Below are 24,921 nucleotides of genomic sequence, written 5' to 3'. Positions count from 1 at the left end.
GAAGGAGCTAATCGGTTTCTTCAATTTCTCTGTAAATTAGAGAAGGCTTCAGCAAGTGAAAAAAGGGAAGAAAAAACACAGAGCAAGAACAAAGAAAATACACACACGGACAGAATACAGAGAGCGCAACAAGTGAAAAGAAGAAAGAGAGGACGCAGAAGCTTAAAGTAGTTTCAGCAATAGGTTTTTATGTGGGACTTCACCTGTCCCTTTATTCTTTAAATCTCTCTCTCCCTCTTTCTCAAAACTGAATTTTTATTTAGTAAAACAAATTGGGTTGGGTTTCATGAGGAGTTCCTAATTCCACATATAAAACTTGGAGTATGAGTCCTTGACTCACAGATCCTACCTGAGAATTACCAAATAAAAATTCTCTAAAGCTTTTGTCCAATGCCTTCTCAAAATTCAATGGAATCCTTGACTCTACCATTTCAATTAATTCAATAGAATTCTTGACTCTACCAATTTAAATATTAGAGTCATTGACTCTATACCAAATCAAATACATCAATAGAGTCCATGACTCTACAAAATCGAATGCTTCAATGGAGTCCTTGACTTTATCATAATGAATTAATTTAATAGAGTTCTTGACTCTACCAAATCTAATATATCAATGGAGTCATTGACTCTACTATTATGAATTGATTCAATGGAATCTTTGACTCCATCAATTTAAATATTAGAGTCCTTGACTCTACTAAATCAAATACATCAATGGAGTACCTTATGAATTGATTCAATTGAGTCCTTGACTCCACCAATTAAAATATTAGAATCCTTGACTCTACAAATGAAACAAATCGATGGAGTCCTTGACTCCACCAATTAAAAATTTGGAGTTCTTGACATCACCAATTTAAAATAATAAGCTTCAATGGAGTCCTTGACTCCCAAAATTATTTTAAATAGAGTGAAGTTTCTAATTCTTTCAAATTAATTCAATGGAGTATTTAATTCCTAAAATAAAATGATCATAAAATTAATTTGAGAAAAATTTTCAATTCCTAATTTCTAAAAACATTCATAAAAATAAAATTGCTTCAAAGGAATTTTCAATACCTCAATTAATTTTGGGGACTTCAATCAAAATAATATTACTTGTTAAAATTCCTAAACAAAGAAGCAAATGAAAGAAAGGGAAATTTGTTTGGACATTCAATTTCTCAAAAAGAGAATCCTTGGTTCAATTTCCATAAAAACACAGGTCCTTGACTTATTCTTGAGATTAAAATAAATTCTCACCCAAAAACAAAATTAAGTCAATGCTTAATTAAATACCTAGTATTTGACTTAAATGTTCATCATTTAAAGTGGACAAAATCATATTTGAGGGTTTTATATCTAAAACCTCAATTTAAGAACTACGAATTGGCTTGATCCCCGCCAAGGATATGTAAGCAATCTAAATACTTTATTAGGTGCAACAACAAATAAATAAAAACACATATCCCCCAAACACAAAAAATAAACTCATGTACAAAGGCCAGTGGCAGAGCCACGTTAGTAGTTGAAAGGGCCATGGCCCTTTAATTTTTTTTTTTTTTTTAGTTGATAAGTATAGACTCTTGTATGGGTTATCCTATTTTTTTTCTCAAAAAAAAAATTCAAGTGTATATCCTTCCCCCCCCCCCCCCCCCAACCTCCTACTCCCGTTCAATTTTATTTTATTTATTTTATGTATATATTTCAGAAATCAAATCCTAAAGGTAAAAATTGCATGGGAGGAGGAGGGGGACCGGAAGGATATACACTTTAATTTTTTTGAGAAAAAAAAGTAGAATAACACTTATCAACTTTTTTAAAAAAAAAATTGGGGGGCCATCTCCCCTCCAACTCCTAATGTGGCTCTATTGTTATATATAGAAGTGTTACGTCTATAACATTTTCACAACAAATCATAGGTGGTTAGTTGTTATTGGTTCAAATTTGAATCTACTACTTAAATTACTTTTTTACCCCAACAATAACAATCAGTAACAAATTGTCACATAGAATTTGTTGTAAAAATGTTATGGATATAACATTTTTCTTGTATATATAAAATGATTTGTTATATTGATTATATTTTTACCGCATTCAATGATTGTTTATCTAATTTTAAGTGGTCTTTAATAATTTTTTATCTTAATTATTATAATTTTTTTAGAGAATTATTAAAATAATAGGTTGCAATTTAATTTGAAAATCTAGGTTTATGAGCAAGTTAAAAACTATGAGTTATAAAGTACTCGGCTTGTATTGTTAGTTTTGTTTATAATACTAGTTTAGACTAGTATAAATAATATGGATATAATATTGTAGGGACTGGGTTCGAGCACTTCTTCTATTGAATGAGTAGACTCAAGCCCAATTAGCCCAAGACAATAAATTTATAGAGAATGGGTTTAAGAACTAGGCTTTAGTAAGGATTACAACAACTAGACACGATTATGAATAGATTGAACAGCAAAAATATGGACTGAAGTATTAAATTCTATCCTCGGGCATTTTGTCCGAGGGACTTAATGTTCTTATTATTTCTTCAGTGTTAGGTTACAAAGGTTCTTAAGATCATGCAAATTGCTTCCGTCCTCCCGTTTCCTGGAGGATTTCTCACATTATATATCCTCTTCCAGTCGATTTTGGCCCTCCATCTGTTGATCATACAGGTCACTACTAGAGTGTCTGTCCCATCAGCCACCTTCCCAAACCTTTAGTGAGTCGCAACAACTAAGACCGCACTGTTCATGGGTCATTTCTTCATTAATGCGGCCAGAACGTTGGTTATGGGCATTTAATGCAGAGGTGACAGTTTCTCCTTGAACTATTCCTACACCATGCTCTTGTGGCTGTCCCACAGTACTTGTCCTTTTTCTTGGGACGCTCTGGGAGGCAGCCATTGATGGTGGGCTGTTCTTCCCCACTAGAATCTGGGTTGGCCGAGGACAGAATTTTCCTCGGCGATGTTTCTAGGCCACTTGGACTTTCTTTATTCGTTCTTGGTCTTTCCTTCCCCCTCGGCATGGGCCTTGGGCTTAGTATGAGGTGGGTCGGGGTTGTTAAATTCTTTGACTCCACAATAGCCCCTCAAAATCCTACTGTCCGGCTCCTCAAATGGAGAGGGGGATTTTGGTGTCCTCGGGCCTTTATCATGGCTTGTCAAGTCTTGTCCTCCATCAGTGCCAGAGCCTCTTCGCTTGTCCAAGGCTTGTCCCTGGTGCTTCGGTATACGGAGCGTGCCCTCATTAAATTCTGGCGGCTCTGTGCTCCCCATGTTCAACGGTGTGATGGTAATCTAGCAGTGGGGATTTCTTTAACTTTATAGGCGGGAAAACCCGCATGGTTATTTTTAATTGGAGGTATAAATACCCATTTAAACTGATTCGTCTCTTTACTTTTGCATTCAAGAGTTCTTGCACACATATCCTGAGTTCAGTCAAATCTCCAACCAAACTCAAGTCTCTTTCCAGCATAAAAAGCCTGTCCGAGGAGCTTTTCCTCATTTTTGTAAGTTTTCTTCTCTCTCTAAGTTTCTTTTCCTCTTGCTCCTCTCCTTCTTTCTTCCTTCCCCGAGTCTTTTAGCTGTTTCTAGGGATGGGTAAATTAAAAAAGTTGGTTGAGTCCAAAGAGGCGATGGAAAAATTCATCGCCGATTATAGGATACCCCCTAATGTAGGTTTGAGGTACTATGAGGAAGGGGAGTGGCATTTTAGGAGGCAAGAGGGCGAAGTAGTGATTCCCCTAATCGCCTTTATAGAAGGTGGCGTAAGAATCCCTATGGGGCCAGTGATGAGGGATTACCTTAGGCATTTCCGATTAGCTCCCACCCAGTGCGCTGCCAACGTGTTTAGGATCCTGGGTTGTGTGGACGCTTTAAACAAGAAAATGGGATTGAGGTTAACCCATCATGATGTAAACTGGTGCTACAACCTCCAACATCTAAGGGGTAAATCCTACTACATGAAGACGAGGGACGATAAGGTTCGGCTTATTCAGTGCCTCCCCAAGACCAACAAAGGGTTAAACAAGGACTTTCTCATTGTGTCTGGGAAGTGGCACGACGGCCCTCATTGCCCAATAGAGGAGGGGGAACCAGGTAGGGTATCGAGAGTAGGAGAGGGCTAATCTTTTGTGCCATCATAACTTGCGCTATTCGATCACTAATATGAACATGTTTTCATTTTGCAGATCTACACGCCTTTAAACGACACTTTCACCTGGTCAACTAGGGAGATTTAGAAACTATTCTCAAAGCGGCGATTTTTGTAAATGAAGCTGACAACCAAGTCAGGGCCGCTCATAAGATCCTTGGGTACGATCCAATCCAGAAATCGTTCCTCGCTCCGAAGCACGTGATTAGAGCTAATGATCCTTGGCTTCAACAAATCACTGTAGCAGAGCACGGGTTTTTGCTTCCTGAAGGATCTCCTACCCCGGAAGGCATCCCGTTGGCAGGCCCTTCTTCATCCCACCAAGCAGCGGAGGTCAAGGGTGATTTGGGTCCGTCCGAGGAAGAATTTAGTGTATTTGACCAAGTTAGTCTATCCAAGGATACCTCTGGTGACTACCCGATTTGACTGAAGCGGATCTCCTATTAGTTGGGACATCTTCTCAGGCTGAAATGGGCTTTAAGAGAAAACCCTCGACCAACCTGTTCGACCTAATTGAGGGCCAACCAAGGAAGGATGCACTGGGGAAGTCACAATCCAAGCTTCCTCCTCCTCTATCCCAGCCTCAGCCTGCCCAGACCAGGTCGTCTTCAGCCCAACTACAGCCATCATCTCCACAATCCAGACTTTCTCCTCCCCCCCAATCGACTCTGCCTCCTCGACGCAAGCCCATCGATCCAAAAAGGAAGAGGGCTACCAAAGGCAAGGAGCCCAAGGATGGGGGGAAATCTCGTTCCTCTCGGGAGGAAGATGAAGCCCCACGAGCTTCAAAGCAATTAAAGGTTGGGCACCACGGCCAGGAAAAAGAGGTCGACGCTCAATCCGTGCCTCAGGCTTGGCTTCCTGCCCCAATGCTCCACAGGGAGCCATTGATGGACAATGCCTCCCTTAGGGACTTCCGAGGGGGTGAAGGCACTTATGTGGCTGACGTTTTAGAGAGGTCCCTGCTGCTCCCCACCGACATGGCTGAGTTGGGGAATCTGAGGAGGCAAGAGGTCTTTCTCAGCATTAAGAGATACTTGGGCATGGTAAGACTTCCAACACTTGTGATTTTGGTGATTTTTGTCCCTTGGTTTTTAACTTACAACGTGTTTGTTTCAATTGGCAGGCTGTCCAGGCCACTTATAGGCTGGAAGAGGACGCTAAGGAGCAAAGTAGGTCCCTGGAGCTCGAGCGTGACAAGCGCTTGGATGCTACGCAGACCCTCAAAAACTCTGAGGCTGATCTCTCAAAGGCAAGGGAGGAGCTGAAGGAGATGACCAAGGCTAGGGACAGCGCCAAATCAAGCCTAGCCAGCGCTCAGAAACAGGCAGAAAGCCAGACAAAGCGCCTACTTAAGATTGAAGATCAGCTGAAAATTGCTAAGGAGCAAATCGTTGATCTAAAGAAGAAGTTGGCTGAGGCGGAGGGGGCCAAGAATGTTGCAGAGTGGGCCAAGGACGAAGTTTTGAGGGCTAAGACAGAGGCGAAATTCGCCAGGATGGAGGCCAAGAGCTCCAAGGAGAAATCTGAGGAGAAGGCTTATAACTTGGGAGTGGCTAAGACCTAGGCCACTCTCAAGGCTCAAGTCCCTGGAGTATGCAGGCTTTACTGCTCCCAAGTTTGGAATGAAACCCTCAAACAAGCTGGGGTTGAGGCTTCATCCGATCTGTGGAAGGTGGAGAATGTATACTACCCTCCGGCCATCCGGGAGACCGCCCCTATCAGCTCCGAGGCTGAGAGTGCTCCAGAGGAGGCTGAGACTGCTTAGCCTGAGGCTGCTCTAGCCATAACCACTCCTAATGAGCCAGCTGAGGAGGGTGAGCTTCTTGGGGCAACAAAAACACATGGAAGTTTGAATCCTGAAGTGCCCCAAGAGGCTGCCGAGTCTACAGCCGGTGCTCAGGCCCCTCATGCTGAGGAGCCATCTCTCTTGGTTCAGCCCCTTCAAACCGTTCCCCCGGGTGATATCTCCAAAGGTCCTGAGGTCACTTCTGCTCAGCTCCCCAAGGAAGGGGTCAAGATAAAGTTGAAGAAGTAGGCGACCCGGCTAACTTTTGTAATAGTTCTAATTTAGTTTTTTAGTTTTTTTTTTTTTTTTTTTTTTTTTTTTTTTTTTTTTTTTTTAAGGACATTGGAATCATTGGAATTAAATTTTTAGACTAAATGTATGAAATTCCTTTCTTCTTCTTCTCTTCTTCTCTTTTTTTTTTTTTTTTAATATTTTTTTTACATTATGTGCCTATTGTTATTATTGTTATTGTTATTACTGTGAACCTTGTGTCTCATGAATTGGTTATCTTGATGGGTAAGAATGGCTATGTACATATCATATTTGAAATTAAACCTTTAAATTCTAACTCACCGGCATTAAGGGGACGTTTAGTTTGCGCATAACCATATTTTTAGGGGGTAGGGGCTGAGTATATAATCCAAGGTACCGAGCGTGTACTTAGGCCATATTCGCAACTTTTACGAATCTTGAACTAGCTAGTTTCCCCATAGGTCTGAGTCCAAGGATCATGCAAGACCTTGGTTCCATCTAGTACTTAGATTTTTCTTGAAGTAGCTAGTTTCCCCATAGGTTTGAGTCCGAGGACCATGCAAGACCTTGGTTCTGTCTAGTACTTAGATTTTTCTTGAAGTAGCTAGTTTCCCCATAGGTTTGAGTCCGAGGACCACGCAAAACCTTGGTTCTGTCTAGTACTTAGATTTTTCTTGAAGTAGCTAGTTTTCTCATAGGTTTGAGTCCGAGGACCATGCAAGACCTTAGTTTTATCTAGTACTTAGATTTTTCTTAAAATAGCTAGTTTCCCCATAGGTTTGAGTCCGAGGACCATGTAAGACCTTGGTTCTGTCTAGTACTAAGATGGTTGCCAAAATGCAAGACATATAATCATGATAGACTTAAAATTTGAACTAGAGAAATGCTTCTATTAATAATAATACCTTCTCAGGTTATTTTCATTTCATGGACGAGGTACAGTTTTTTCATCTAAGTCTTCTAAGTAGTATGCTCCTATTCCTACTACTGAAATAATTCGGTATGGTCCTTCCCAATTGGGTCCAAGCTTTTCCCAGGATGGGTTCTTGGCAGCACCCACAACTTTCCTCAACACTAAGTCCCCTGGTGCTAGCGGTCTAAGCTTCACATTGGCATCATATCCCTGTCGAGCTTCTGGTGGTAATAGGCCAACTAGATCATTGCTTTTTCTCTTCGTTCGTCGATTAGATCTAGGTTCTTCCCCAGTAGTTCATCATTACTATCTGGGGTGAAGGAGTTTATCCTCAGCGTTGGGAAGTTTGCCTCTAGAGGGATAACAGCCTCGGCCCCATAGGTCATGGTGAAAGGTGTCTCCCTTGTTAATCGCCGTGGTGTAGTCCGATAAGTCCATAAGATGTGCGGCAGCTCTTCTACCCATCTTTCCTTGGCGTCATCCAGTCTCTTTTTAAGCCCATTGACTATGACCTTGTTGACAGCCTTGGCCTGCCCATTTCCTTGAGGATAAGCTGGGGTTGAGTACCTGTTAGTGATCCCCAGCTCGCAGCAGTATCTTCTGAAGGCCTTACTGTCAAATTGGAGTCCATTATCTGAAATGAGTTTACGAGGGACCCCGAATCATGTAACAATGTTTCTCCTGATGAATTTCTTAGCATCCACATCTTTGATGTTTGCCAATGGCTCAGCTTTAATCCATTTGGTGAAGTAATCTGTGTCGACCAGTAGATATCTCTTATTTCCTGCTATCTTTGGGAAAGGGCCTACAATATCCAGGCCCCACTGGGCGAACGGCCATGGACTGGACAAAGGGTTGAGGACCCCTCCTGGTTGATGAATATTTGGGGCGAACCTTTGGCACTGGTCACACTTCTTAATGTATTCCAGGGCTTCCTTCTGCATCCCCAGCCACCAATATCCCTGGGTAATGGCTCAGTGCGACAAAGATCTTCCTCTTGTGTAACTCCCACAAATCCCTTCATGCAGCTCTTCAAGCAGCAACTCCGATGCTTCTGGGTGAATACACAGTAAATATGGCCCAAAATAGGAGTGCTTATACAATTTGTGATCCTTAGACAACCAAAACCAAGAGGCGTTTCTTCGTATTTTTTTAGCTTCTGATTTCTCCTCGGGTAGGACATCATCTTTGAGGAACCTCACTATAGGGTCCATCCAGCTAGGACCCACTCTAACCTCATGGATATGGACCGTGCCCTTTGCTTCTTCGTTTGCTCTATCTAGATGCTCGACAAGAACAATTTGAGGTAGACCCCCTACCAAAGAGGTAGCAAGCGTGGCCAATGAATCTGCATGAGTGTTTCCACTTCTGGAGACGTGTGACAAGCTGAAAAGATCGAAGTCTGACTGCAAGCATCTGACCTAGCTTAAGTACTCTTGCATCCTTGCGTCTCTGGCTTCTAACTCTCCCTTTACTTGGCCCACTACTAGTCTCGAGTCCAAGAACATCTCCACTGCTTTTCCTCCCATTTTCTACACCATGGTCATTCCCTACAACAAGGCCTCATACTCAGCTTCGTTATTCGTGGCCGAGAACCCAAGTCTTAGGGATTTCTCTATGATAGTCTTCTTAGGGGATATTAGGACTCGCCCCACTCCGGACCCCCTTTGATTTGCTGTACCATCGACGTACACCTTCCAACATGGGGGTCTTAGCGTAGAAATTACCCCAACCGATTTCCCATCCCTATTGCGCTCCTCTGCTACTATTTCTACTGGTGGTTCAGCAAATTCGGCCACGAAGTCAACTAGGATCTGGCCCTTTATGGCGGTCCGAGGCATGTACTTGATGTCAAAAGCTCCCAAGATTGTGCTCCATATGGCAATCTTTCTAGTGTAATCAGCGGTCCGAAGTACGGACTTTAAGGGTAGTTGGGTTAGAACAACCATCGTGTGGGCTTGGAAATAATGGGGAAGCTTTCACGTAGCATGGACCACAGCCAGTATGGCCTTCTCCAGGGGTAAGTATCTAACCTCAGCTTCATGCAATGACTTTCTCACGTAATAGATTGGCTTTTGAAGGCCATTGTCATCCCGTATTAGCACCAAGCTCACAGCATAGGGGGCCACAGCAATATATGCGTATAGGACTTCATCGACCTCAGGACTGGACATGATAGGTGGCCGGGATAGGTATTTCTTGAGTTGCTGGAAGGCCACAACACAGTCCTCGGTCCACTGAAACCCTTTCCACTTGTTGATCAAGAGATAGAATGATCTACATCTATCCGCCAACCTGGAAATGAATCGATTCAGGGCTGTGATCATCCTAGTAAGCTTTTGAACCTCTTTGGCGTTTTGTGGTCGTTTTAGATCATTTATAGCCTTGATCTGGTCGGGCTAACCTCAATTCCCATATGAGTAACCATGTAGCCCAGAAACTTACCTGATCCCACGATAAATGAGCATTTGGAAGCATTTAGGCATAGCTTATACTTCCTTAAGACACCAAAGGTGCTGCCGAGGTCTCCTAAATGCTCGGACACCACTTTACTCTTCACCACCATATCATCGACATAGATTTTGATGCTCTTGCCTAACTACGGCTCGAACATTCTCGTCATCATCCTTTGATAAGTGGACCCTGCGTTCTTCAGACCGAACATCATTACCTTGTAGTGATAGTTCCCAGTTGGTGTCATGAAGGCTGTCTTCTCCTAATCCTCCAAGGCTAGTGGTATTTGATGATAGCCTTGAAAGACATCTAAGAAGCTCATCCGAGGATGGCCTGCTGTTGCATCCACCAGCTTGTCTATCCGAGGCATAGGGAATGGGTCTTTTGGGCATGCTTTATTTAGGTCCATGAAGTCCACATAAACCTGCCATTTTCCACTTTTCTTCTTGACCACCATGGTATTGGCCAACCGTTCGGGGTAAAAAACCTCTTTGATAGCCCTTGCACGCTTAAACTTCGCCACTTCGTCCCTAATCGCATTGGCGTGCTCTCTTGATGGGCAACAGGGCGGCTGCTTCTTGGGAGTGATGGACAGGTTGACATTAAGATGGTGACAGATGAAGGCTGGATCAATCCCGGGAGCATCGCAAGCATCCCATGCAAATACGTCAATATTCCTTTTGAGAAACTCAATTAATTCCTAAAGAGGCAGTTGAGCCCCTACCCAAAAGAACTTCTCCGGGTCACCACCAATAACCACCTCTTTTAGATCTTCGCATTTCGCCTCCTTGGCAGCTGTATCAGGAGGTGAAACCGGGGCCTTTAACTGCTATAAATTCTTTTCAGCAGAGGCCGAGGACTCTGCATCGAGCCGATGTGAGATGGCGGCCACCACACACTACCTTGCCGTGAATTGGCAACCACGAATTTCTAGAATTTGGTCCCCTGACAGGAATTTCACCTTCTGATGCAATGAGGAAGCAACAGCCCATAAGGTATCGAGCCATGGCCTACCAACAATGGCTGTGTAGGGAGAGTAGGTGTCCACCACGATAAAGTTCATCTCCACTATCTCTGGGCCGGTCTAGATGGGTAGCCTAATCATGCCCTTTAGAATGACAAGCTTCTCGTCGAAGCTCATCAGAGGAGAGTTGTAGGGCATCAAATCTTCCGGTTTTAACCCTAGCCCCTTGTAGAGGTCGGGGTACATAACCTCGGCCCCATTGCCACCATCCACCATCACTCTTTTCACATCGTAGTCCTCGATTCTGAGAGTGATCAACAGTGCATTGTCGTGGGGCTGGATGGTTCCAATCTTGTCTTCTTCTGAAAAACTCAATATTGGATGAAAGTTCATTCTGGCCCTCTTCGGCTCTGGCTGGGTTTCCTCGACAGGCCGCCGAGCCACAAATAACACTCATGAGGGGTGTGTGCCTATTCTTCCTGGCGCGGCCAGGATTACATTGATCATCCCTACGGGTGGCCTTAGGGTAGTATCACTCTGGGGTTCCTGATGGGTCTCGCCTTGGTGACTACTGGGATGATGTAGAAGGTGTTTCAACTTTTCTTCTCGGACCATCTAGTCCAGATAGTTCCAGAGGTTCCTGTAGTTCTTCATGGTATGCCCGTAGTCCTGGTGGTATTGGCAATAAAAGTTTTGATTGCACCTCATGGACTCTCCCACCATCTTATTCGGCCACTTAAAGCATGGCTCGTTGTTGATTTTTTCCAACACCCGATGTACTAGTTCTCGGAATACAGCATTGACAGTCTGTGTGTTGGTTACTCCAGATTGCCCTATGAAATCCCTCCTCGGACGGTTGCTGTTATATCGGTCCGACCTGAAATCCCTCCTCTCTTGAGGGATAACCTTCTCTTTTCCTCTACCTTGCAGCTGGTCTTCCTCCACTTGTTTATATTTATCGATCCGATCCATCAGTTGGCGCATGCTGGTGGCAGGCTTGCCAGTCAGAGACTTCCTCAAGCCGTGCTCGGCTGGGAGACTATTTATGAAGGTGCTGATGGCGACATCGTCGAAATTGTCGTCTATTTCGTTATACGTCTCCCAATATCTATCTGAGTAGGCCTTTAGAGCTTCTCCATCATGCATGGATAACGACAACAAAGCACTCAAAGGCCAAGGAGCTCTGCTATTTGTAACGAAATGGAAGCCAAAGGCTTAGGTTAGCTGCCTATACGAATCTATGGAATTCGTCATTAAGCCATTGAACCACCTCATCGCCACTAGTCCCAAGCTAGACGGGAAAACCTTGCACATCAGCGCCTCATTTTTAGAGTGGACAACCATCCTTTGGTTGAACTGACTCACATGCTCCACGGGGTCTGTTTTGCCATTGTAAATGGTGAAGGTTGGCTGCTGGAATCTCTGAGGAAGTATAGCCCCTTCTATGTGATGCGTGAAATGTGACTTAGAGAGTTGATCCAATGCCGTACTTATGGTATCGTTTCTCAAGCCCCTAGGAGACGGGCTTTTACGATTATGCCTCCGGTAGTGCTCTTCTTCGTGAGAAAAGGTCTCACTTGGGGGAGTCCTTGATCTTTGCCTATAGTCATCGTCACTTTCATCATCGGAGGGTATGTCAGGCCTAGAATGAGATCGTCTTCGTTGTGCATGGCGCAGCTTTCTCTTCAAATCGTCTATCTCTCACTGCATGGCCTGCTTATCGTTCTGTTTCTGGGATACATGACTCCTAACTTCTTCTGGTTGTATGGCCCGGTTGTTATTTTGTCTCTGGAGCACGTGACTGCCCACACGAGAATAGCTTTTGCTGATTTGAGTGGTGTGTACACTTTCCTCTCGAAACCTTCCATTTTCTTCATTTCGATCACGTTCAGGGTTAGGAAAGTTACCCTATTATTGGGATCTAGCTGGTTCGGGCTAATGGGAGCCTGCTTGATGAGGGACTGATCCTACCATGCTTAATTGTTGCCTTTACTAACATACAAGTTCTTCCCACAGACGGCGCCAATTGTAGGGACTAAGTTTAAGTACTTCTTCTATTGAATGAGTAGACTCAAGCCCAATTAGCCCAATACAATAAATTTATAGAGAATGGGTTTAAGAACTAGGTTTTAGTGAGGATGACAATAACTAGACATGATTATGAATGGATTGAACAGCAAGAATATGGACTAAAGTATTAAATTCTGTCCTTGAGCATTTTTTCCGAGGGACTTAGTGTTCTTATTATTTCTTCAGTGCTAGGTTACAAAGGTTTTTAAGATCATGCAGATTGCTTCCGTCCCCCCCCCCCCCTTTCCTGGAGGATTTCTCACATTATATATCCTCCTCCAGTCGATTTTAGCCCTCCATCTGTTGATCATGCAGGTCACTACTCGAGTGTCTGTCCCATCAATCACCTTCCCAAACCTTCAGTGAGTTGCAGCAACCAAGACCGCACTATTCAGGGGTCATTTCTTCATTAATGCGGCCAGAACGTTAGTTGTGGGCATTTAATGCGGAGGTGACAGTTTCTCCTTGAACTGTTCCTACACCATGCTCCCATGGCTGTCCTACAGTACTTGTCCTTTTTCTTAGGACTCTCTGGGAGGCTGCCATTGATGGTGGGCCGTTCTTCCCCACTAGGACCTGGGTTGGCCGAGGACAGAATTGTCCTCGGCGATGTTTCTGGGCCACTTGGACCTTCTTTATTTGTCCTCGGCCATTCCTTCCTCCTCGGCGTGGGCCTTGGGCTTAGTATGAGGTGGGCCGGGGTTGTCAAATTCTTTAACCCCACAAATATATACAAAGAAAAAAGAATGATAGCTCTTTTTTTTACTCGGCCCCTCAAAGATAAATTTCTAACTTCGCCATTGACAGAGGTAATGTTGTTGGAATCAAATGCTCTTCCCTTGAAATAAGGTATTTTAATGAAAAGATACATTATCTTGAATGAGCACTATTCACATTTTTAAAAAAAAAAAAAAAAACCCCCCATATACCCAAACGCTTATAGGTGAAATTATGTTTGATGGATTTCACCGAATAATAATTTTTATCTAGCAAACCACTATAAATATATATATATATATATTAATTATTCTAAAACCCACTCCCATTGATGAACTTGGTGCTATCAACAACTACCAACGAATGTTCTAGTAAACATTTTGGTTTAGTCACTAGAACACAATATATCAATATTGATATATAGTATTGTAGGGATAAAGGCCTAGAATGACATGTTGGGCCTTGGGCCTTTGTCCAGAACGGCTGAATTGTCCGAGGAGAAGAAAGTCGTTATCAGGATTTCCCACTAAGAGACATACAAATGAGGGACGAACGGAATGTGATCCGAGGAAAGGCTCCTTCTCGGATACAATAAAGATAGCTCAAGCACATATTCCAGCAACTTAGGCAACCCTCCAAGAAGCTCCCGCAATAGAAACGTGTCTCATGAACGTGCAAGAAGGAAGGAAACTCAAAAATATCTAAGGGAAAGCTGCTACCACCGCATTAAATGCATTAAAACTACTTTTCTGGCCGCATTTATGTGGAGAAGACCTCTGAACAGTGTTACCTCGACGAACGCAACTCACAGAAAGCCAAAGAGGGTGTCTGATGGGACAGGTACTCAAGTAAGGGCTTAGATGAACGACAAGTGTAGGATCAAGATGGTCTAAGAGGACTATATAACGTGAAAAACCTTCCATGGAAAAGGGGAGGAAAAAGATTGTAAACAAATTTGTAATAGAGCTTTAAGCAAAAAATATTTAAGAATTAGCATCCTCGAACCAATCCGAGAACATTATTCCTTAACAAGCTTCTATTATCTTTCTCTTTTTAGCATTAAAATCTGTTTTTCCGTTACCTGGTCACGTGAGCCCAGTTTCCCAACTCACTCTCTACAAATTTATTGTTTTGGGCTGAAGTCCATACATTCATTGGGCTAGAAACCTAAAGCTAGTCCTTACAAGCATATACACTCACATAGCATTTTGATATTTATATATATATATATATATATATGGGTAAAACTTAGGTGCCGTAAGTTTTCTACTTAAAATTTTGACATCTGTCCAATTTAACAAGCCAAGCAAACAGCGTTAAAACTTTTTTTTTTTTCCTTCTTCCTTCTTTTTCCTGTACTGCAACTACCCATGGCTTCTTTTCCAAACCCAAAACCTTTCTCTTCCAAACCACCCATGACCCTTCTCTTCTAAACCCAAAACCCAAAAAAAGAAAAAAAGAAAAGAAAATCTCATATCTCTCTCTCTTTCTCTCTCAGTGTGTGTGTGTGTGTGTATGTGTATCTGTTTCCTTTCTTCTTTTCTGATCTATGATTCTCTCTCTCTCTCTCTCTCTCTCTCTCTCTCTCTCTCTCTGGGGACAAAATAATGAAAAAGGCTGTGATGATGGTTTTGTTGATGTTAAGAGTGTGGAAGTTTCGGGTATAGCTAAAAAGGGTTCGTTTTTTGGTTTGAAACTGTGAGAGTGCTTTTTTCTTTAGCACACAGGCCCAAGGATCCTGGGCCTAATAGTTGTATTTTTGGTGGACTGGGCTTGGTTCACCGCAGCTAAATGGTGGCTGATTACGAACCAAGTTGTGCGCAAGTCACATAAATCTCCTCAAGGAAAAAATGTGATTCCTCCTGGTACCCCGGGCATACTGTCGTGGGATCCCGGGACGTATTAGGCCTGTAAGAACCCAGAATCTCTAGTTCTCTGCACTATACAATCTTTCTTCATGCTTGTTATGCAATGGAGTTTTGTCCCTTCCTTTTACCTCTATAGGTCCTACACAAGAACAACTATACAATGCACATATCTTCAAATAATTGTTAGTTTCTTAGATTAGGAGATATATATATATATATATTAATACATACATATACATATATGTAAGTGAATTTCATGAGAATGATTCAGCCACGAGGATCCTGGCCCCAATTCTCACAGACTTATGCTTTTGCACAAGACTTGTGGGATTTGGAACTCAAGTCCGAGTGGCTTTGCTTGGGCAGGGACTCAGCTTTACAAGCAAGAATATATATGTATTGAGCAGCAAGAAGCAGTAAAGAAATATGCAAAGTAATTGTTAGAAATTCTCAAATCAATATGAGATATTTCATTATTTTTCTTGATTGTGGATTACAAATGTGCTCACTAAGACGTGATATAGGTTCAAATAAGCTCAAAAATTACAGACTTTGATGGCTATTCAAGCCTCTAAGACTTGTAAAGTTTGAATCCTTTTGAATCCAAGTATGTGCTATAGTGGCTGTTTCTGGGATACCGGGAGACATTCCTCTGTTTTTCTTAAATTTTACAGAGTTCTAATGACTCTGTTATGATATTCTTCCTACTGAATAATCCTCTCCCCTTTCAACATGGGTTTTCTCTTCCTTTTATAGTGTGTTTTCTAGGGCTCCATGGTACTAGTGATTTCTCTCTTTTGCCCCTCAGAGCTCGTGCTGTGACAGTTGCTCAAGGGCTGGTCTCTTCCCCTTTTCCTCATGGTTTTCATCTTTTAATACTGTTTCTCTAAAAGTCACTTGCTGACTTTCCATTCCGGGGCGTCCTAGCCTTCAATCTCTCTTCCTTCAAGATTTCTCACTTTTCAGACTCAGCTGCGTTTGTATTTCCTTGCTGTCATTATTCCCAAATAGTTGGAATCTTTTACTGCTGGGTTGAAAGTTCTCTTCCAGTTGCTTCTACGTATGATTTTCTCATTCTTGGTTCCTTGTGGTACAGCTCCTTTGTTCATGAATGTTTGCTTTATACTTTCTGATTCTTTGCTGCACCAGTGGGTACTTGAGAAGGACATCTCTGTTCTTCATTTCTTGTATTTCGTGGTACCTTTGAGTTGTCTCAATCCTACAACAGCTGTCCTGCATTACCTGAGGATCCCGGGCCTCTGGCAGCCTCTGGGTATCCCAGCCCAGTTCTTTCACTGAATTTTGCTAGACTTTTTGATGACCTTTTTGCTGGAAATCTGAATTTAAATTGGGCCTTAATGTTGATTCTTCTTGCTGCTTGAATTGGGCCTTCTTTACTTTTCATGGAATGGGCTTTTTTTGTGAAATTTTAGCCTTCAACAGAAACCCAGTAGACCTGGCTTTTTTTTTTATTTTTTTTTTTATTTTTTATCTTTCCTGTTTTGTTACTGAGAAAATGAGGGAGAAGGGTCCATTTTTTGGTTTGAAACCCAATAGATCTAGCTTTTATTTTTTAATTTTTTTGATCTTTCCTGTTTGGTTACTGAGAAAATGAGGGAGAAGGGTCCCTTTTTTGGTTTGAAACCCAATAGACCTGGCTTTTATTTTTTAATTTTTGATCTTTCCTGTTTGGTTCTGCATTTTAGCTTCATTTTAGTTTTGCTTCTGCATTTTAGCTTCTGAGTTTTGGATTGGAATTCAGAATTCCCTTTATTATCTTCATTTTAGCTTCATCAATCAGAGACAATTGGAGATTTAAAGTTGTGGGTTCTCTTGCAGTTGCAGTACAGGAAAAAGAATGAAGAAGGAAAAAAAAATAGTTTTAACGCCGTTTGTTTGGATTGTTAAACTGGGCAGATGTCAAAATTTTAAGTAAAGAATCTAAAATATTGTACCCAAGTTTTGCCATATATATATAATCTTTGAATAATAATCTCTCTCTCTCTCTCTCTCTCTATATATATATATATAACCGAAGCTTTTGAAGCTTCCACAATTTTCCATGTTAGTATTATTTAAATTAAAAAAACAAAAATTATAATTTTACTATAAAACCGGGAAAAAAATTCTCTACCACTTAAAATAAAACCGAAGCTTTTTAAGCTCCCACAATTTTCCATGTCAGCATTATTTAAATTAAAAAAACAAAAATTATAATTTTACTATAAAACCGGGGAAAAAAATCTCTGCCACTTAAAAACAAAACCCGATAATACTTCTTCTTCTTTTTCCCCTTCTTCTTCCCCGTTCCACTTCTCTGTCATCCAATACATGCCTCACGATCAAACCTTCGCTGTCATCCAAAACATTCTCTGTCGTCCAAAACAAACCCTACAGCCAAAGCCCTTCTCCGTCATCCAAAACCTAGACCCATATTAGCTCCAACAAAACCCGATCCCATTCCCCTTCTCCGTCGTCCAAAACACCTCTAAAGTGATTCACTCCAATCGCAGATACAGGTCGGCCAAAGCCCTTCTCCGTATCAAACCATTCTCTCTGTATTTCTCAATTAATCTTTTTCTGTCAATTTAGGGATTTTGTCTTTAATTAGGTTTTTCTATCATTTTAGGGATTTCACTTCCTAACCCTCGGGTGTGTTGGGTTTTGGCCGTAACTGCAACTGAAGCCAATCTCCTCTGTAAAGGAAGTCCAAACCCGAGGTAAGAATTTTGATTTGCTCTTCAATTGAAAACCTACCTGCCAAGTTATTCTTCCAATATACTGTTCTTTCTCCACTTCAATTGTTCATGGAATTTTGTTTGTGGTTTTGACTTACTAATGGTTGTATTTATTAAATAGTTGTAAATCCTTTATCTTTTAATTGTGTTACTGATTCTTGGGGGAAATGTTTTGATGATCCATGTTTAGTTTATCAATTTATCCGTAAAAATGTATTTGGTACTCCAAGAACCCAGTTTTGGTCTGTACAAAACACCTGTATCTTGAATGTGTTTGGCTTTTGATTAGGAAGCTTCTATACAAAAAAAAAAATTAGACGGTTCTAATGTGAAATGAGTCTGCCATCATGATATGTTAGATAGTTGATGCAGAATCTGTTTTATAACTTATATTTATGACAATTTTTATGTGTGTTGTTTCAAGTCCACCCTTTGGAAACTATGTAGATATTTATGTGTGCTGTTATCTATATTTGTTAGTGGGAGTGAAACTATGGAGCACTTCGGTTTACTAATCTCTTTAAATTGTGTTATTTTAATTCAAAACTTTTGAATAAGGTTCTAAATGATGTATTATAAATTTTTGGGTGTCAATGTCAGTTAGCTACTATTTTGTTATATTAGATGTTACCCATAAGATAATTTTAGAAAAGCTATGATTTTTCCGTGTTTGAAAAACTGAATCTTTATCCAAATATACAGAGGCTTAAAAAGTAAAATTCCATTTTAAATTTGGGGATTTAAAAGGATTTAGTTTTTGGTATTTTGATCAGTTGGTTTTGAATTACGTGATTGGGTTAGATTTTGTTTTAATTAAGGTTTTGATTTAGACTTATTCTTCTTCATCTACTGTAATTTCAAAAGGTTGTTTATTCATTTGAATGAAATCAATACCTCTTTTTGGTTGTTTAATTGTTCTGATAATGATTGATTTTTTTACTTGTTTGGTGTTTTCAGGTTCCCAAAGCGGTTTATTTAGGCTATTATCGGATCGGCCTCAACCTCCGACTTCTGGTTTGAGTTTTTCACAAAGACGGTGCTCAATAAAGGCATTACACGCTAAGCCAAAACGTAATGATTTGATGGCCCCTGGTGAGTGCAAAAGTTTGAGTTTGAATTTTTTTTACAAAGTCATTATCTTTTTCAATCATTTGTTATTATTTTAATGATTTAATTAAATATAGATTTCTTTAAACAACTTCATTTCAAGTAGTATCATCCTTATTAGTTTATGTACTTTGATGACGTGCTTCCTTATGTTCTGAAGAGTGAAGGAGGTTGTGTATGGGGCTTGCAAAAAATATGAAGGGGATATGCAGAGTGATGTGTTAGCATAAGATTTGTGTCTATATGAGAATAATTTGTGCTTGACATATTGTTCATTGTAGCTTTTGCTACTTTTGTTGTAAATGAATGGACCTAGGGTTGTATTTTAAAATTTTGTTATTTAAGATCCAAAAAAAGGTCTCCATATGTTTTATTTTTAATTTTTTTAAGGTATTGATATCTTGGATTTGTATAAAAATGTTTGCTTTCTTTGTAGGGTTTGGTGTTGTTGACACACAAAAAGCTCATTAGGGAGAAGCTTGCAGAAGAGGCTGAACAGAACGTCAAGCAGGGGAGGCCAAGAGGGAATATTACTTGGTAACAAGTATTTCATATTGGACTGCATTGTTCAAGAGCTACTGCTGCATTAAGGTTGCATCAATTAAGTGCTACTCATATTGAGACAAACAAATTTAATTCTATGCAACACTCAATCAAATTAAATCATTTTGAGTTCAAGCCTAAGGTAGACTTGGCAATGTATGAAAATTGAGGAATAGATGTCTTGATTTGGTTGGATGAAAGTTTTTGAATTAGCGGAGTGAATGTATTTTTATATTGCTGATTTTTTTTCCCATTTAGATTGGAGTCTCATGCATTCCTTTTTTTTTTTTTTTATTTTCTTTTCACATTCAAAAAAAAAAAAAAAAGAGATCTCAAATTTCACATGTCTTTCTTTCAACTCTTTTAAATAATAATATTATTACTCTGCTCTTTTTTCTTTGTTTGGTTGATGGGATGTTATTCAAAATTTAAGTCAATTATTTTTTAAAATTTCACTTAATTTGGTTTGATGGTCCATACTCCTAAATTTCAGATTTCTATTTTTGTCCTCTTTGCTTGATTAGTGTGGAAGTTCAAGAAGGTAAAGGAATTAAGAAATGGGATTTTGGCAATTTTCTTTTGCTCAACAATTGGGATTTGCCAAATAGAAGCTAATGTTGAATTTGGCAAAATTAATTTTATTTTGGATTAGCACAAGACACCATTATTTGATTGGAATATTTTTTGCCTTAAAGTAACATCTTAAACTACAAATGAAAAATGCATTCAACAGAAGAAGAAAAATAAATCAAGATGATTTTGCATATGTTATATACATTTCACATCTATGTAAAAACTTTCCGCGCATAGCGCGAGTTAGCAACTAGTATTAATGATAACAATTCTCTCCCTCGACTGCTAACCATGACGCCACCTCATCGAAATTAACCCAACTTTTTCTTTTTCTTTTTTATATTTATTTTCTCAATACTTTCTTCTTTTCAAAGTTTAGGCTCCGTTTGATAGAATGGTTAAACAACTCATTTTCAGTTTTTAAATAACATTATACACATTTTCACACATATTTTTATTCACACATATTTCAAAAAATTATAAATAATATTATTCAAACTCCTCTACCAAATGAACCCTTAATTTCCACAGCATCTTTACCACTTTTAATTATCTTCCTCGGTCCCAACCTTCCTTGCAAGTACCGAACTACCGACAATTTGGTTATTTATTTTCTCATGAGTCATGACAATTTGTCCATACTTATATTTGTTTGAATGCGCATGCAGAACAGTTGTGTATTCGGAACTTTGAAAAGTGTGCCTTTATTTTTAATTTTTTTGGGCAGAGTTTCAGTTACGTTGCATCACCAACGAGGTTATTTTTCGTTATTTAATTAATACTCATCAAGCTATTACCAAGCTTCACTCCATATAAGCTGGTAAAGTTCTTATCTGCGACAGAGATAAAGTGATACACACAAAAAATTGTGGACATGGATTCCCTGAAAGCTAACCCAACCACACACAGCCACATCCACATAGTAGCCATGCCTTATCCAGGTCGCGGCCACATCTACCCCATGATGAACCTCTGTAAGATACTTGTTTCGAAAAACAACAATATTCTCGTCACCTTCGTTGTCACTGAAGAATGGCTTGGTTTCATCGGCTCCGACCCAAAGCCCGACAACGTTCGCTTCAGCTCCATACCCAACGTTATTCCGTCAGAGCTAGTCCGTGCCGCAAACTTTAACGCCTTCATCGAAGCTACCAGGACAAAGTTGGAAGCTCCATTTGTGCAGCTCCTTGATCGGATTGAGCTGCCGCCGGTGACAGTTATTTTAGCTGATATCACTCTTTTCTGGGCAGTTGGCGTTGGGAACCGAAGAAATATTCCGGTCGCAGCCTTTTGGCCTTCGTCGCCGTCTATGTTTATGATCCTCCAGCATTTCGATCTTTTAGTTCAAAACGGTCATTTCACTGCTGACATCTCGGGTTAGTGTAATTTCTTTTTATGAACATCTCGAGTTAGTTCACTAATACTCTATGCTTCGGTGGTCTTAAATGATAAGTATTGATTATAAAAAAAAGAAATGATTAGTATTAATAATAGGAAAATGTAAACGGATGTCTTAAGAGTATTGATTTAGAAACTATTTTAAAAATATTTTATAGGAAAATGATAAAGTAATTAATTTTGCTGAAACTTTTTATATTACCTATAAAAATGATATCAAAGTTTTCTCAAAATAGTTTTATTAATAATTACCTTAAAGACACCCATTAACATGATAAACCATTTGTTTAGAAGAGTAATAACTATTTTAGTAATATATATATATATATATATATTACAATTAATAAATCATGAATTTAATTTAATATATATTGAAGTAATAAAATTATTTTAAATACAATCAAATATGGATGAGACTTTTACTTTATGAGAAAAAAAAATATATCAATTAAAAATGAATTCATATGGAAAATTAAAAAAAAAAAAAAAAATTATGGGTTTGTAGACCATTGAAATAAAATGTTCTACTAGAAAATTTAGAAGTCGTAACTTTCAAATAAACAACACACACAAAAATCAAGCCATCCTCATATTTTAGCCGGATGTGTGACATAAATAGAGGCCAACAAGTTACACATTCAACTAGAAATTGGGAAGAAATTAGAGCATTCAATTGAAGGAAATGCTTTCTTAACTTGACATAATGTTTTAACCACGATCACTTTGATTTTCATAACTTCTAGCATTCATTTAACTCAAGCAAAACATCAAAGCAACTCAAAGAAATAACGTGTCATCCAATTGAAGATTTTGATTGATGCATTATTTTTTGCTTATCAACAAAAGATGAGGAGCGTGTAGAGTACATTCCTGGAATTTCTTCCACACGGCGAGTGGATATTCCGTTTGATGGTAGAAACCAAGAAATGACGAACTGGTTCTTTGAAATTTTTTCGTGGGTAAGCAAAGCACAGTACCTCTTATTCACTTCTATCTATGAGCTGGAATCCAAAGCAATCGATGTTTTAAAAGAAAAATTTTCATTCCCTGTATATGCTATGGGCCCGACCATACATGACTTGGATCTTGGAGAAAATACAAATCTTAGTGACAACAATTATCTACATTGGCTAGATTGTCAACCTAAAAGTTCTGTTCTATATATTTCAATGGGAAGCTTTCTTTCAGTTTCTTGTGCCCAAATGGATGAAATTGTAGCTGGTTTGCGTGATAGTGGTGTCAGATTCTTATGGGTGGCACGTGATGAGACTTGCAAGTTAAAAGAGGTTTGTGGTCATATGGGGTTAATAGTGCCTTGGTGCGACCAATTGAGAGTCTTATCTCATTCTTCCATTGGAGGATTTTTGTCACACTGTGGTTGGAATTCCACTCGAGAAGGTATGTTCTATGGTCTTCCTTTTCTTACCTTCCCCATAGCATTTGATCAATTCTTTAATAGTAAGCTAATTGTGGAGGATTGGAAAATTGGATGGAGGATGAAGCAAAATGTCAAAGCGGACAATTTGGTGACAAGAGTGGAAATTGCAAAGTTAGTGCAGAAATTTATGGATTTGGAGAGTGATGAGGTGAAAGAAATTAGGACAAAAGCAAGTGAAGTTAAACAAATATGTCAACGTTCAGTTGCAAAAGGTGGATCAGCTGAGACAAGCATTAATGCCTTCGTTAAGAACCTTTTAGATTGCCATGGTTATTGAGTAAATGTAACCATTTTGTTCTTTGGTGGCACCAATACATTAGTTAGTGGCCATTGTCTTTGAGAATTCCAAGTTGATCTTAAATTTGGTTATGAGATTTACTGATAATCAACATGATTTTAGTGAAATCCCTTTTTTTTCTTTTTTTTCTTTTTTAAGGTTTATATGTTTATGTATTAACTTCAGTATTCGTATCTATTATTATTATTATTAAAAGAGTTGTTAAAATTCAGCTAATCTAGGAAATATTTATGCAAAAACCCGAACTTTTTTTTTTTTTTTTTTTTTTTTTTTTTTAAGATGATACAACTCCCAATGTATTACTGTTTATCTATTGATGGATATGATTTCTTTGTCTCTATTGAATTTGTCTCTTGCATGGATTTATTTTTAGAAGATGAAATGCAATGGCTGTTAGGACTTCTCCAAGCTGTTTACCGTTGGACCCTTTTCTATATATAGATTAACTACTGGATAACTTACAGTGCTCCTTCTCGACAAAAAAAGAAAAGAAAAGATAACTTATAGTGCCGAGTCATTATTAAAAATATGATTACTTATAGTGCTCCTTTTTTTATGGATATTTTGGCCATATTTAAATCAAATTGAGGCTCTTGCCGAGAATAATTCTCTCAAAATTTGGGGTGGGAACATGCACATTAATTGGTAGACGTTAGTTTCCTCTTTTGGGCCAACGTTCAGTTTTGGGCTAAAGTCTCAAATATGCTCCAACACCTAAAAAAAAAAAAAAAAAAAGAACTCATTAACAACTCTTAATTGAATTTAAATTCTATTATATATTTAAACCTTCATTAGAATTTTTTTGAGAAACAAACTAAATGCTAAACACACATACACACACTTTAATTAAACTCTCTCACCAAACTCAAACACATACTTTATACCTTCATTAGAATCTTGGTACATCATAATTTCTTTGATACTAGAATATATAGTTCTATATATAAAAACAATTATATTAAATGCCTACTAATAAGACTACCATGACATAATTTTCATAATTAGACAAAAAATATATATCCTTTGCAATAGCAACCTAGGGTCCAGGTTTGGTGCTTTGGTCACATTGAGAAGGGCATTATTGTATTAGAATGAGTAGCTCCTACTTTATGGGATTGTCTTTCGATCAAATCAGTAGGGACGCAAATCATGCTGCCTATGATGAGTAATTCTACGGTACCCCCCCAAAAAAAGGGGGGTACGGTACCCATTAATAGGTAACCTGTTATACCAGGTTACTTTTTTCTCACATTTGACGGTTTTATTCTCACATTGTGCAGTTCCAACATCACATGTGATAGTTTTTTTCTCACATTTGGTGGTTCCCTTACTTTTTTCTCACATTTGATGGTTCCATCCTCACATTGTGCAGTTCCAACATCACATGTAACAGTTCTTTTCTCACATTGTGCAGTTCTCTTACTTTTTTTTCTCACATTTGACGGTTTCATCCTCACATTGTGCGGTTCCAACATCACATATGACAGTTCTTTTGTCACATTGGGTGGTTCCCTCACTTTTTTCTCACATTTGACGGTTACATCCTCACATTGTGCAGTTCCAACATCACATGTAACAATTCTTTTCTCACATTTGGTAGTTCCTTTACTTTTTTCTCACATTGGATGGTTCCATTCTCACATTGTGCAGTTCCAGCATCACTTGT

The 24,921-nt window shown here is 39.4% G+C and overlaps 2 protein-coding genes across 2 annotated transcripts; one reads left to right on the top strand and one right to left on the bottom strand.

Annotated features, from left to right (window-relative positions):
* Nucleotides 1–11,120: 11,120 nt before the first annotated feature.
* LOC115951667 lies at nucleotides 11,121–11,651 on the bottom strand. The gene has a single exon (XM_031068829.1). The coding sequence runs from the start codon at nucleotides 11,649–11,651 to the stop codon at nucleotides 11,121–11,123; it is 531 nt and encodes a 176-aa protein (XP_030924689.1).
* A 9,211-nt stretch (nucleotides 11,652–20,862) lies between these two features.
* LOC115985105 (UDP-glycosyltransferase 87A1-like) lies at nucleotides 20,863–23,362 on the top strand. Its single transcript, XM_031108076.1, has 2 exons — nucleotides 20,863–21,497; nucleotides 22,366–23,362. The coding sequence occupies exons 1-2, from the start codon at nucleotides 20,996–20,998 to the stop codon at nucleotides 23,232–23,234; spliced, it is 1,371 nt and encodes a 456-aa protein (XP_030963936.1). The 5' UTR covers nucleotides 20,863–20,995; the 3' UTR covers nucleotides 23,235–23,362.
* The last annotated feature ends 1,559 nt before the right edge of the window (nucleotides 23,363–24,921 follow it).

Source organism: Quercus lobata, chromosome 1 (assembly GCF_001633185.2).
Source record: "Quercus lobata isolate SW786 chromosome 1, ValleyOak3.0 Primary Assembly, whole genome shotgun sequence".
NCBI lineage: Eukaryota > Viridiplantae > Streptophyta > Magnoliopsida > Fagales > Fagaceae > Quercus > Quercus lobata.
The sequence above is the reverse complement of the archived record's forward strand: the minus strand, read 5'-3'. Positions and strand labels throughout refer to the sequence as shown.

Coding starts and splice junctions, on each gene's coding strand:
- LOC115951667 (XM_031068829.1), bottom strand. CDS start 11,651: ATGCATGATGGAGAAGCTCTAAAGGCCTACTCAGATAGATATTGGGAG.
- LOC115985105 (XM_031108076.1), top strand. CDS start 20,996: ATGGATTCCCTGAAAGCTAACCCAACCACACACAGCCACATCCACATA. Junction 21,498..22,365: donor TTTCACTGCTGACATCTCGG/GTTAGTGTAATT, acceptor TATCAACAAAAG/ATGAGGAGCGTGTAGAGTAC.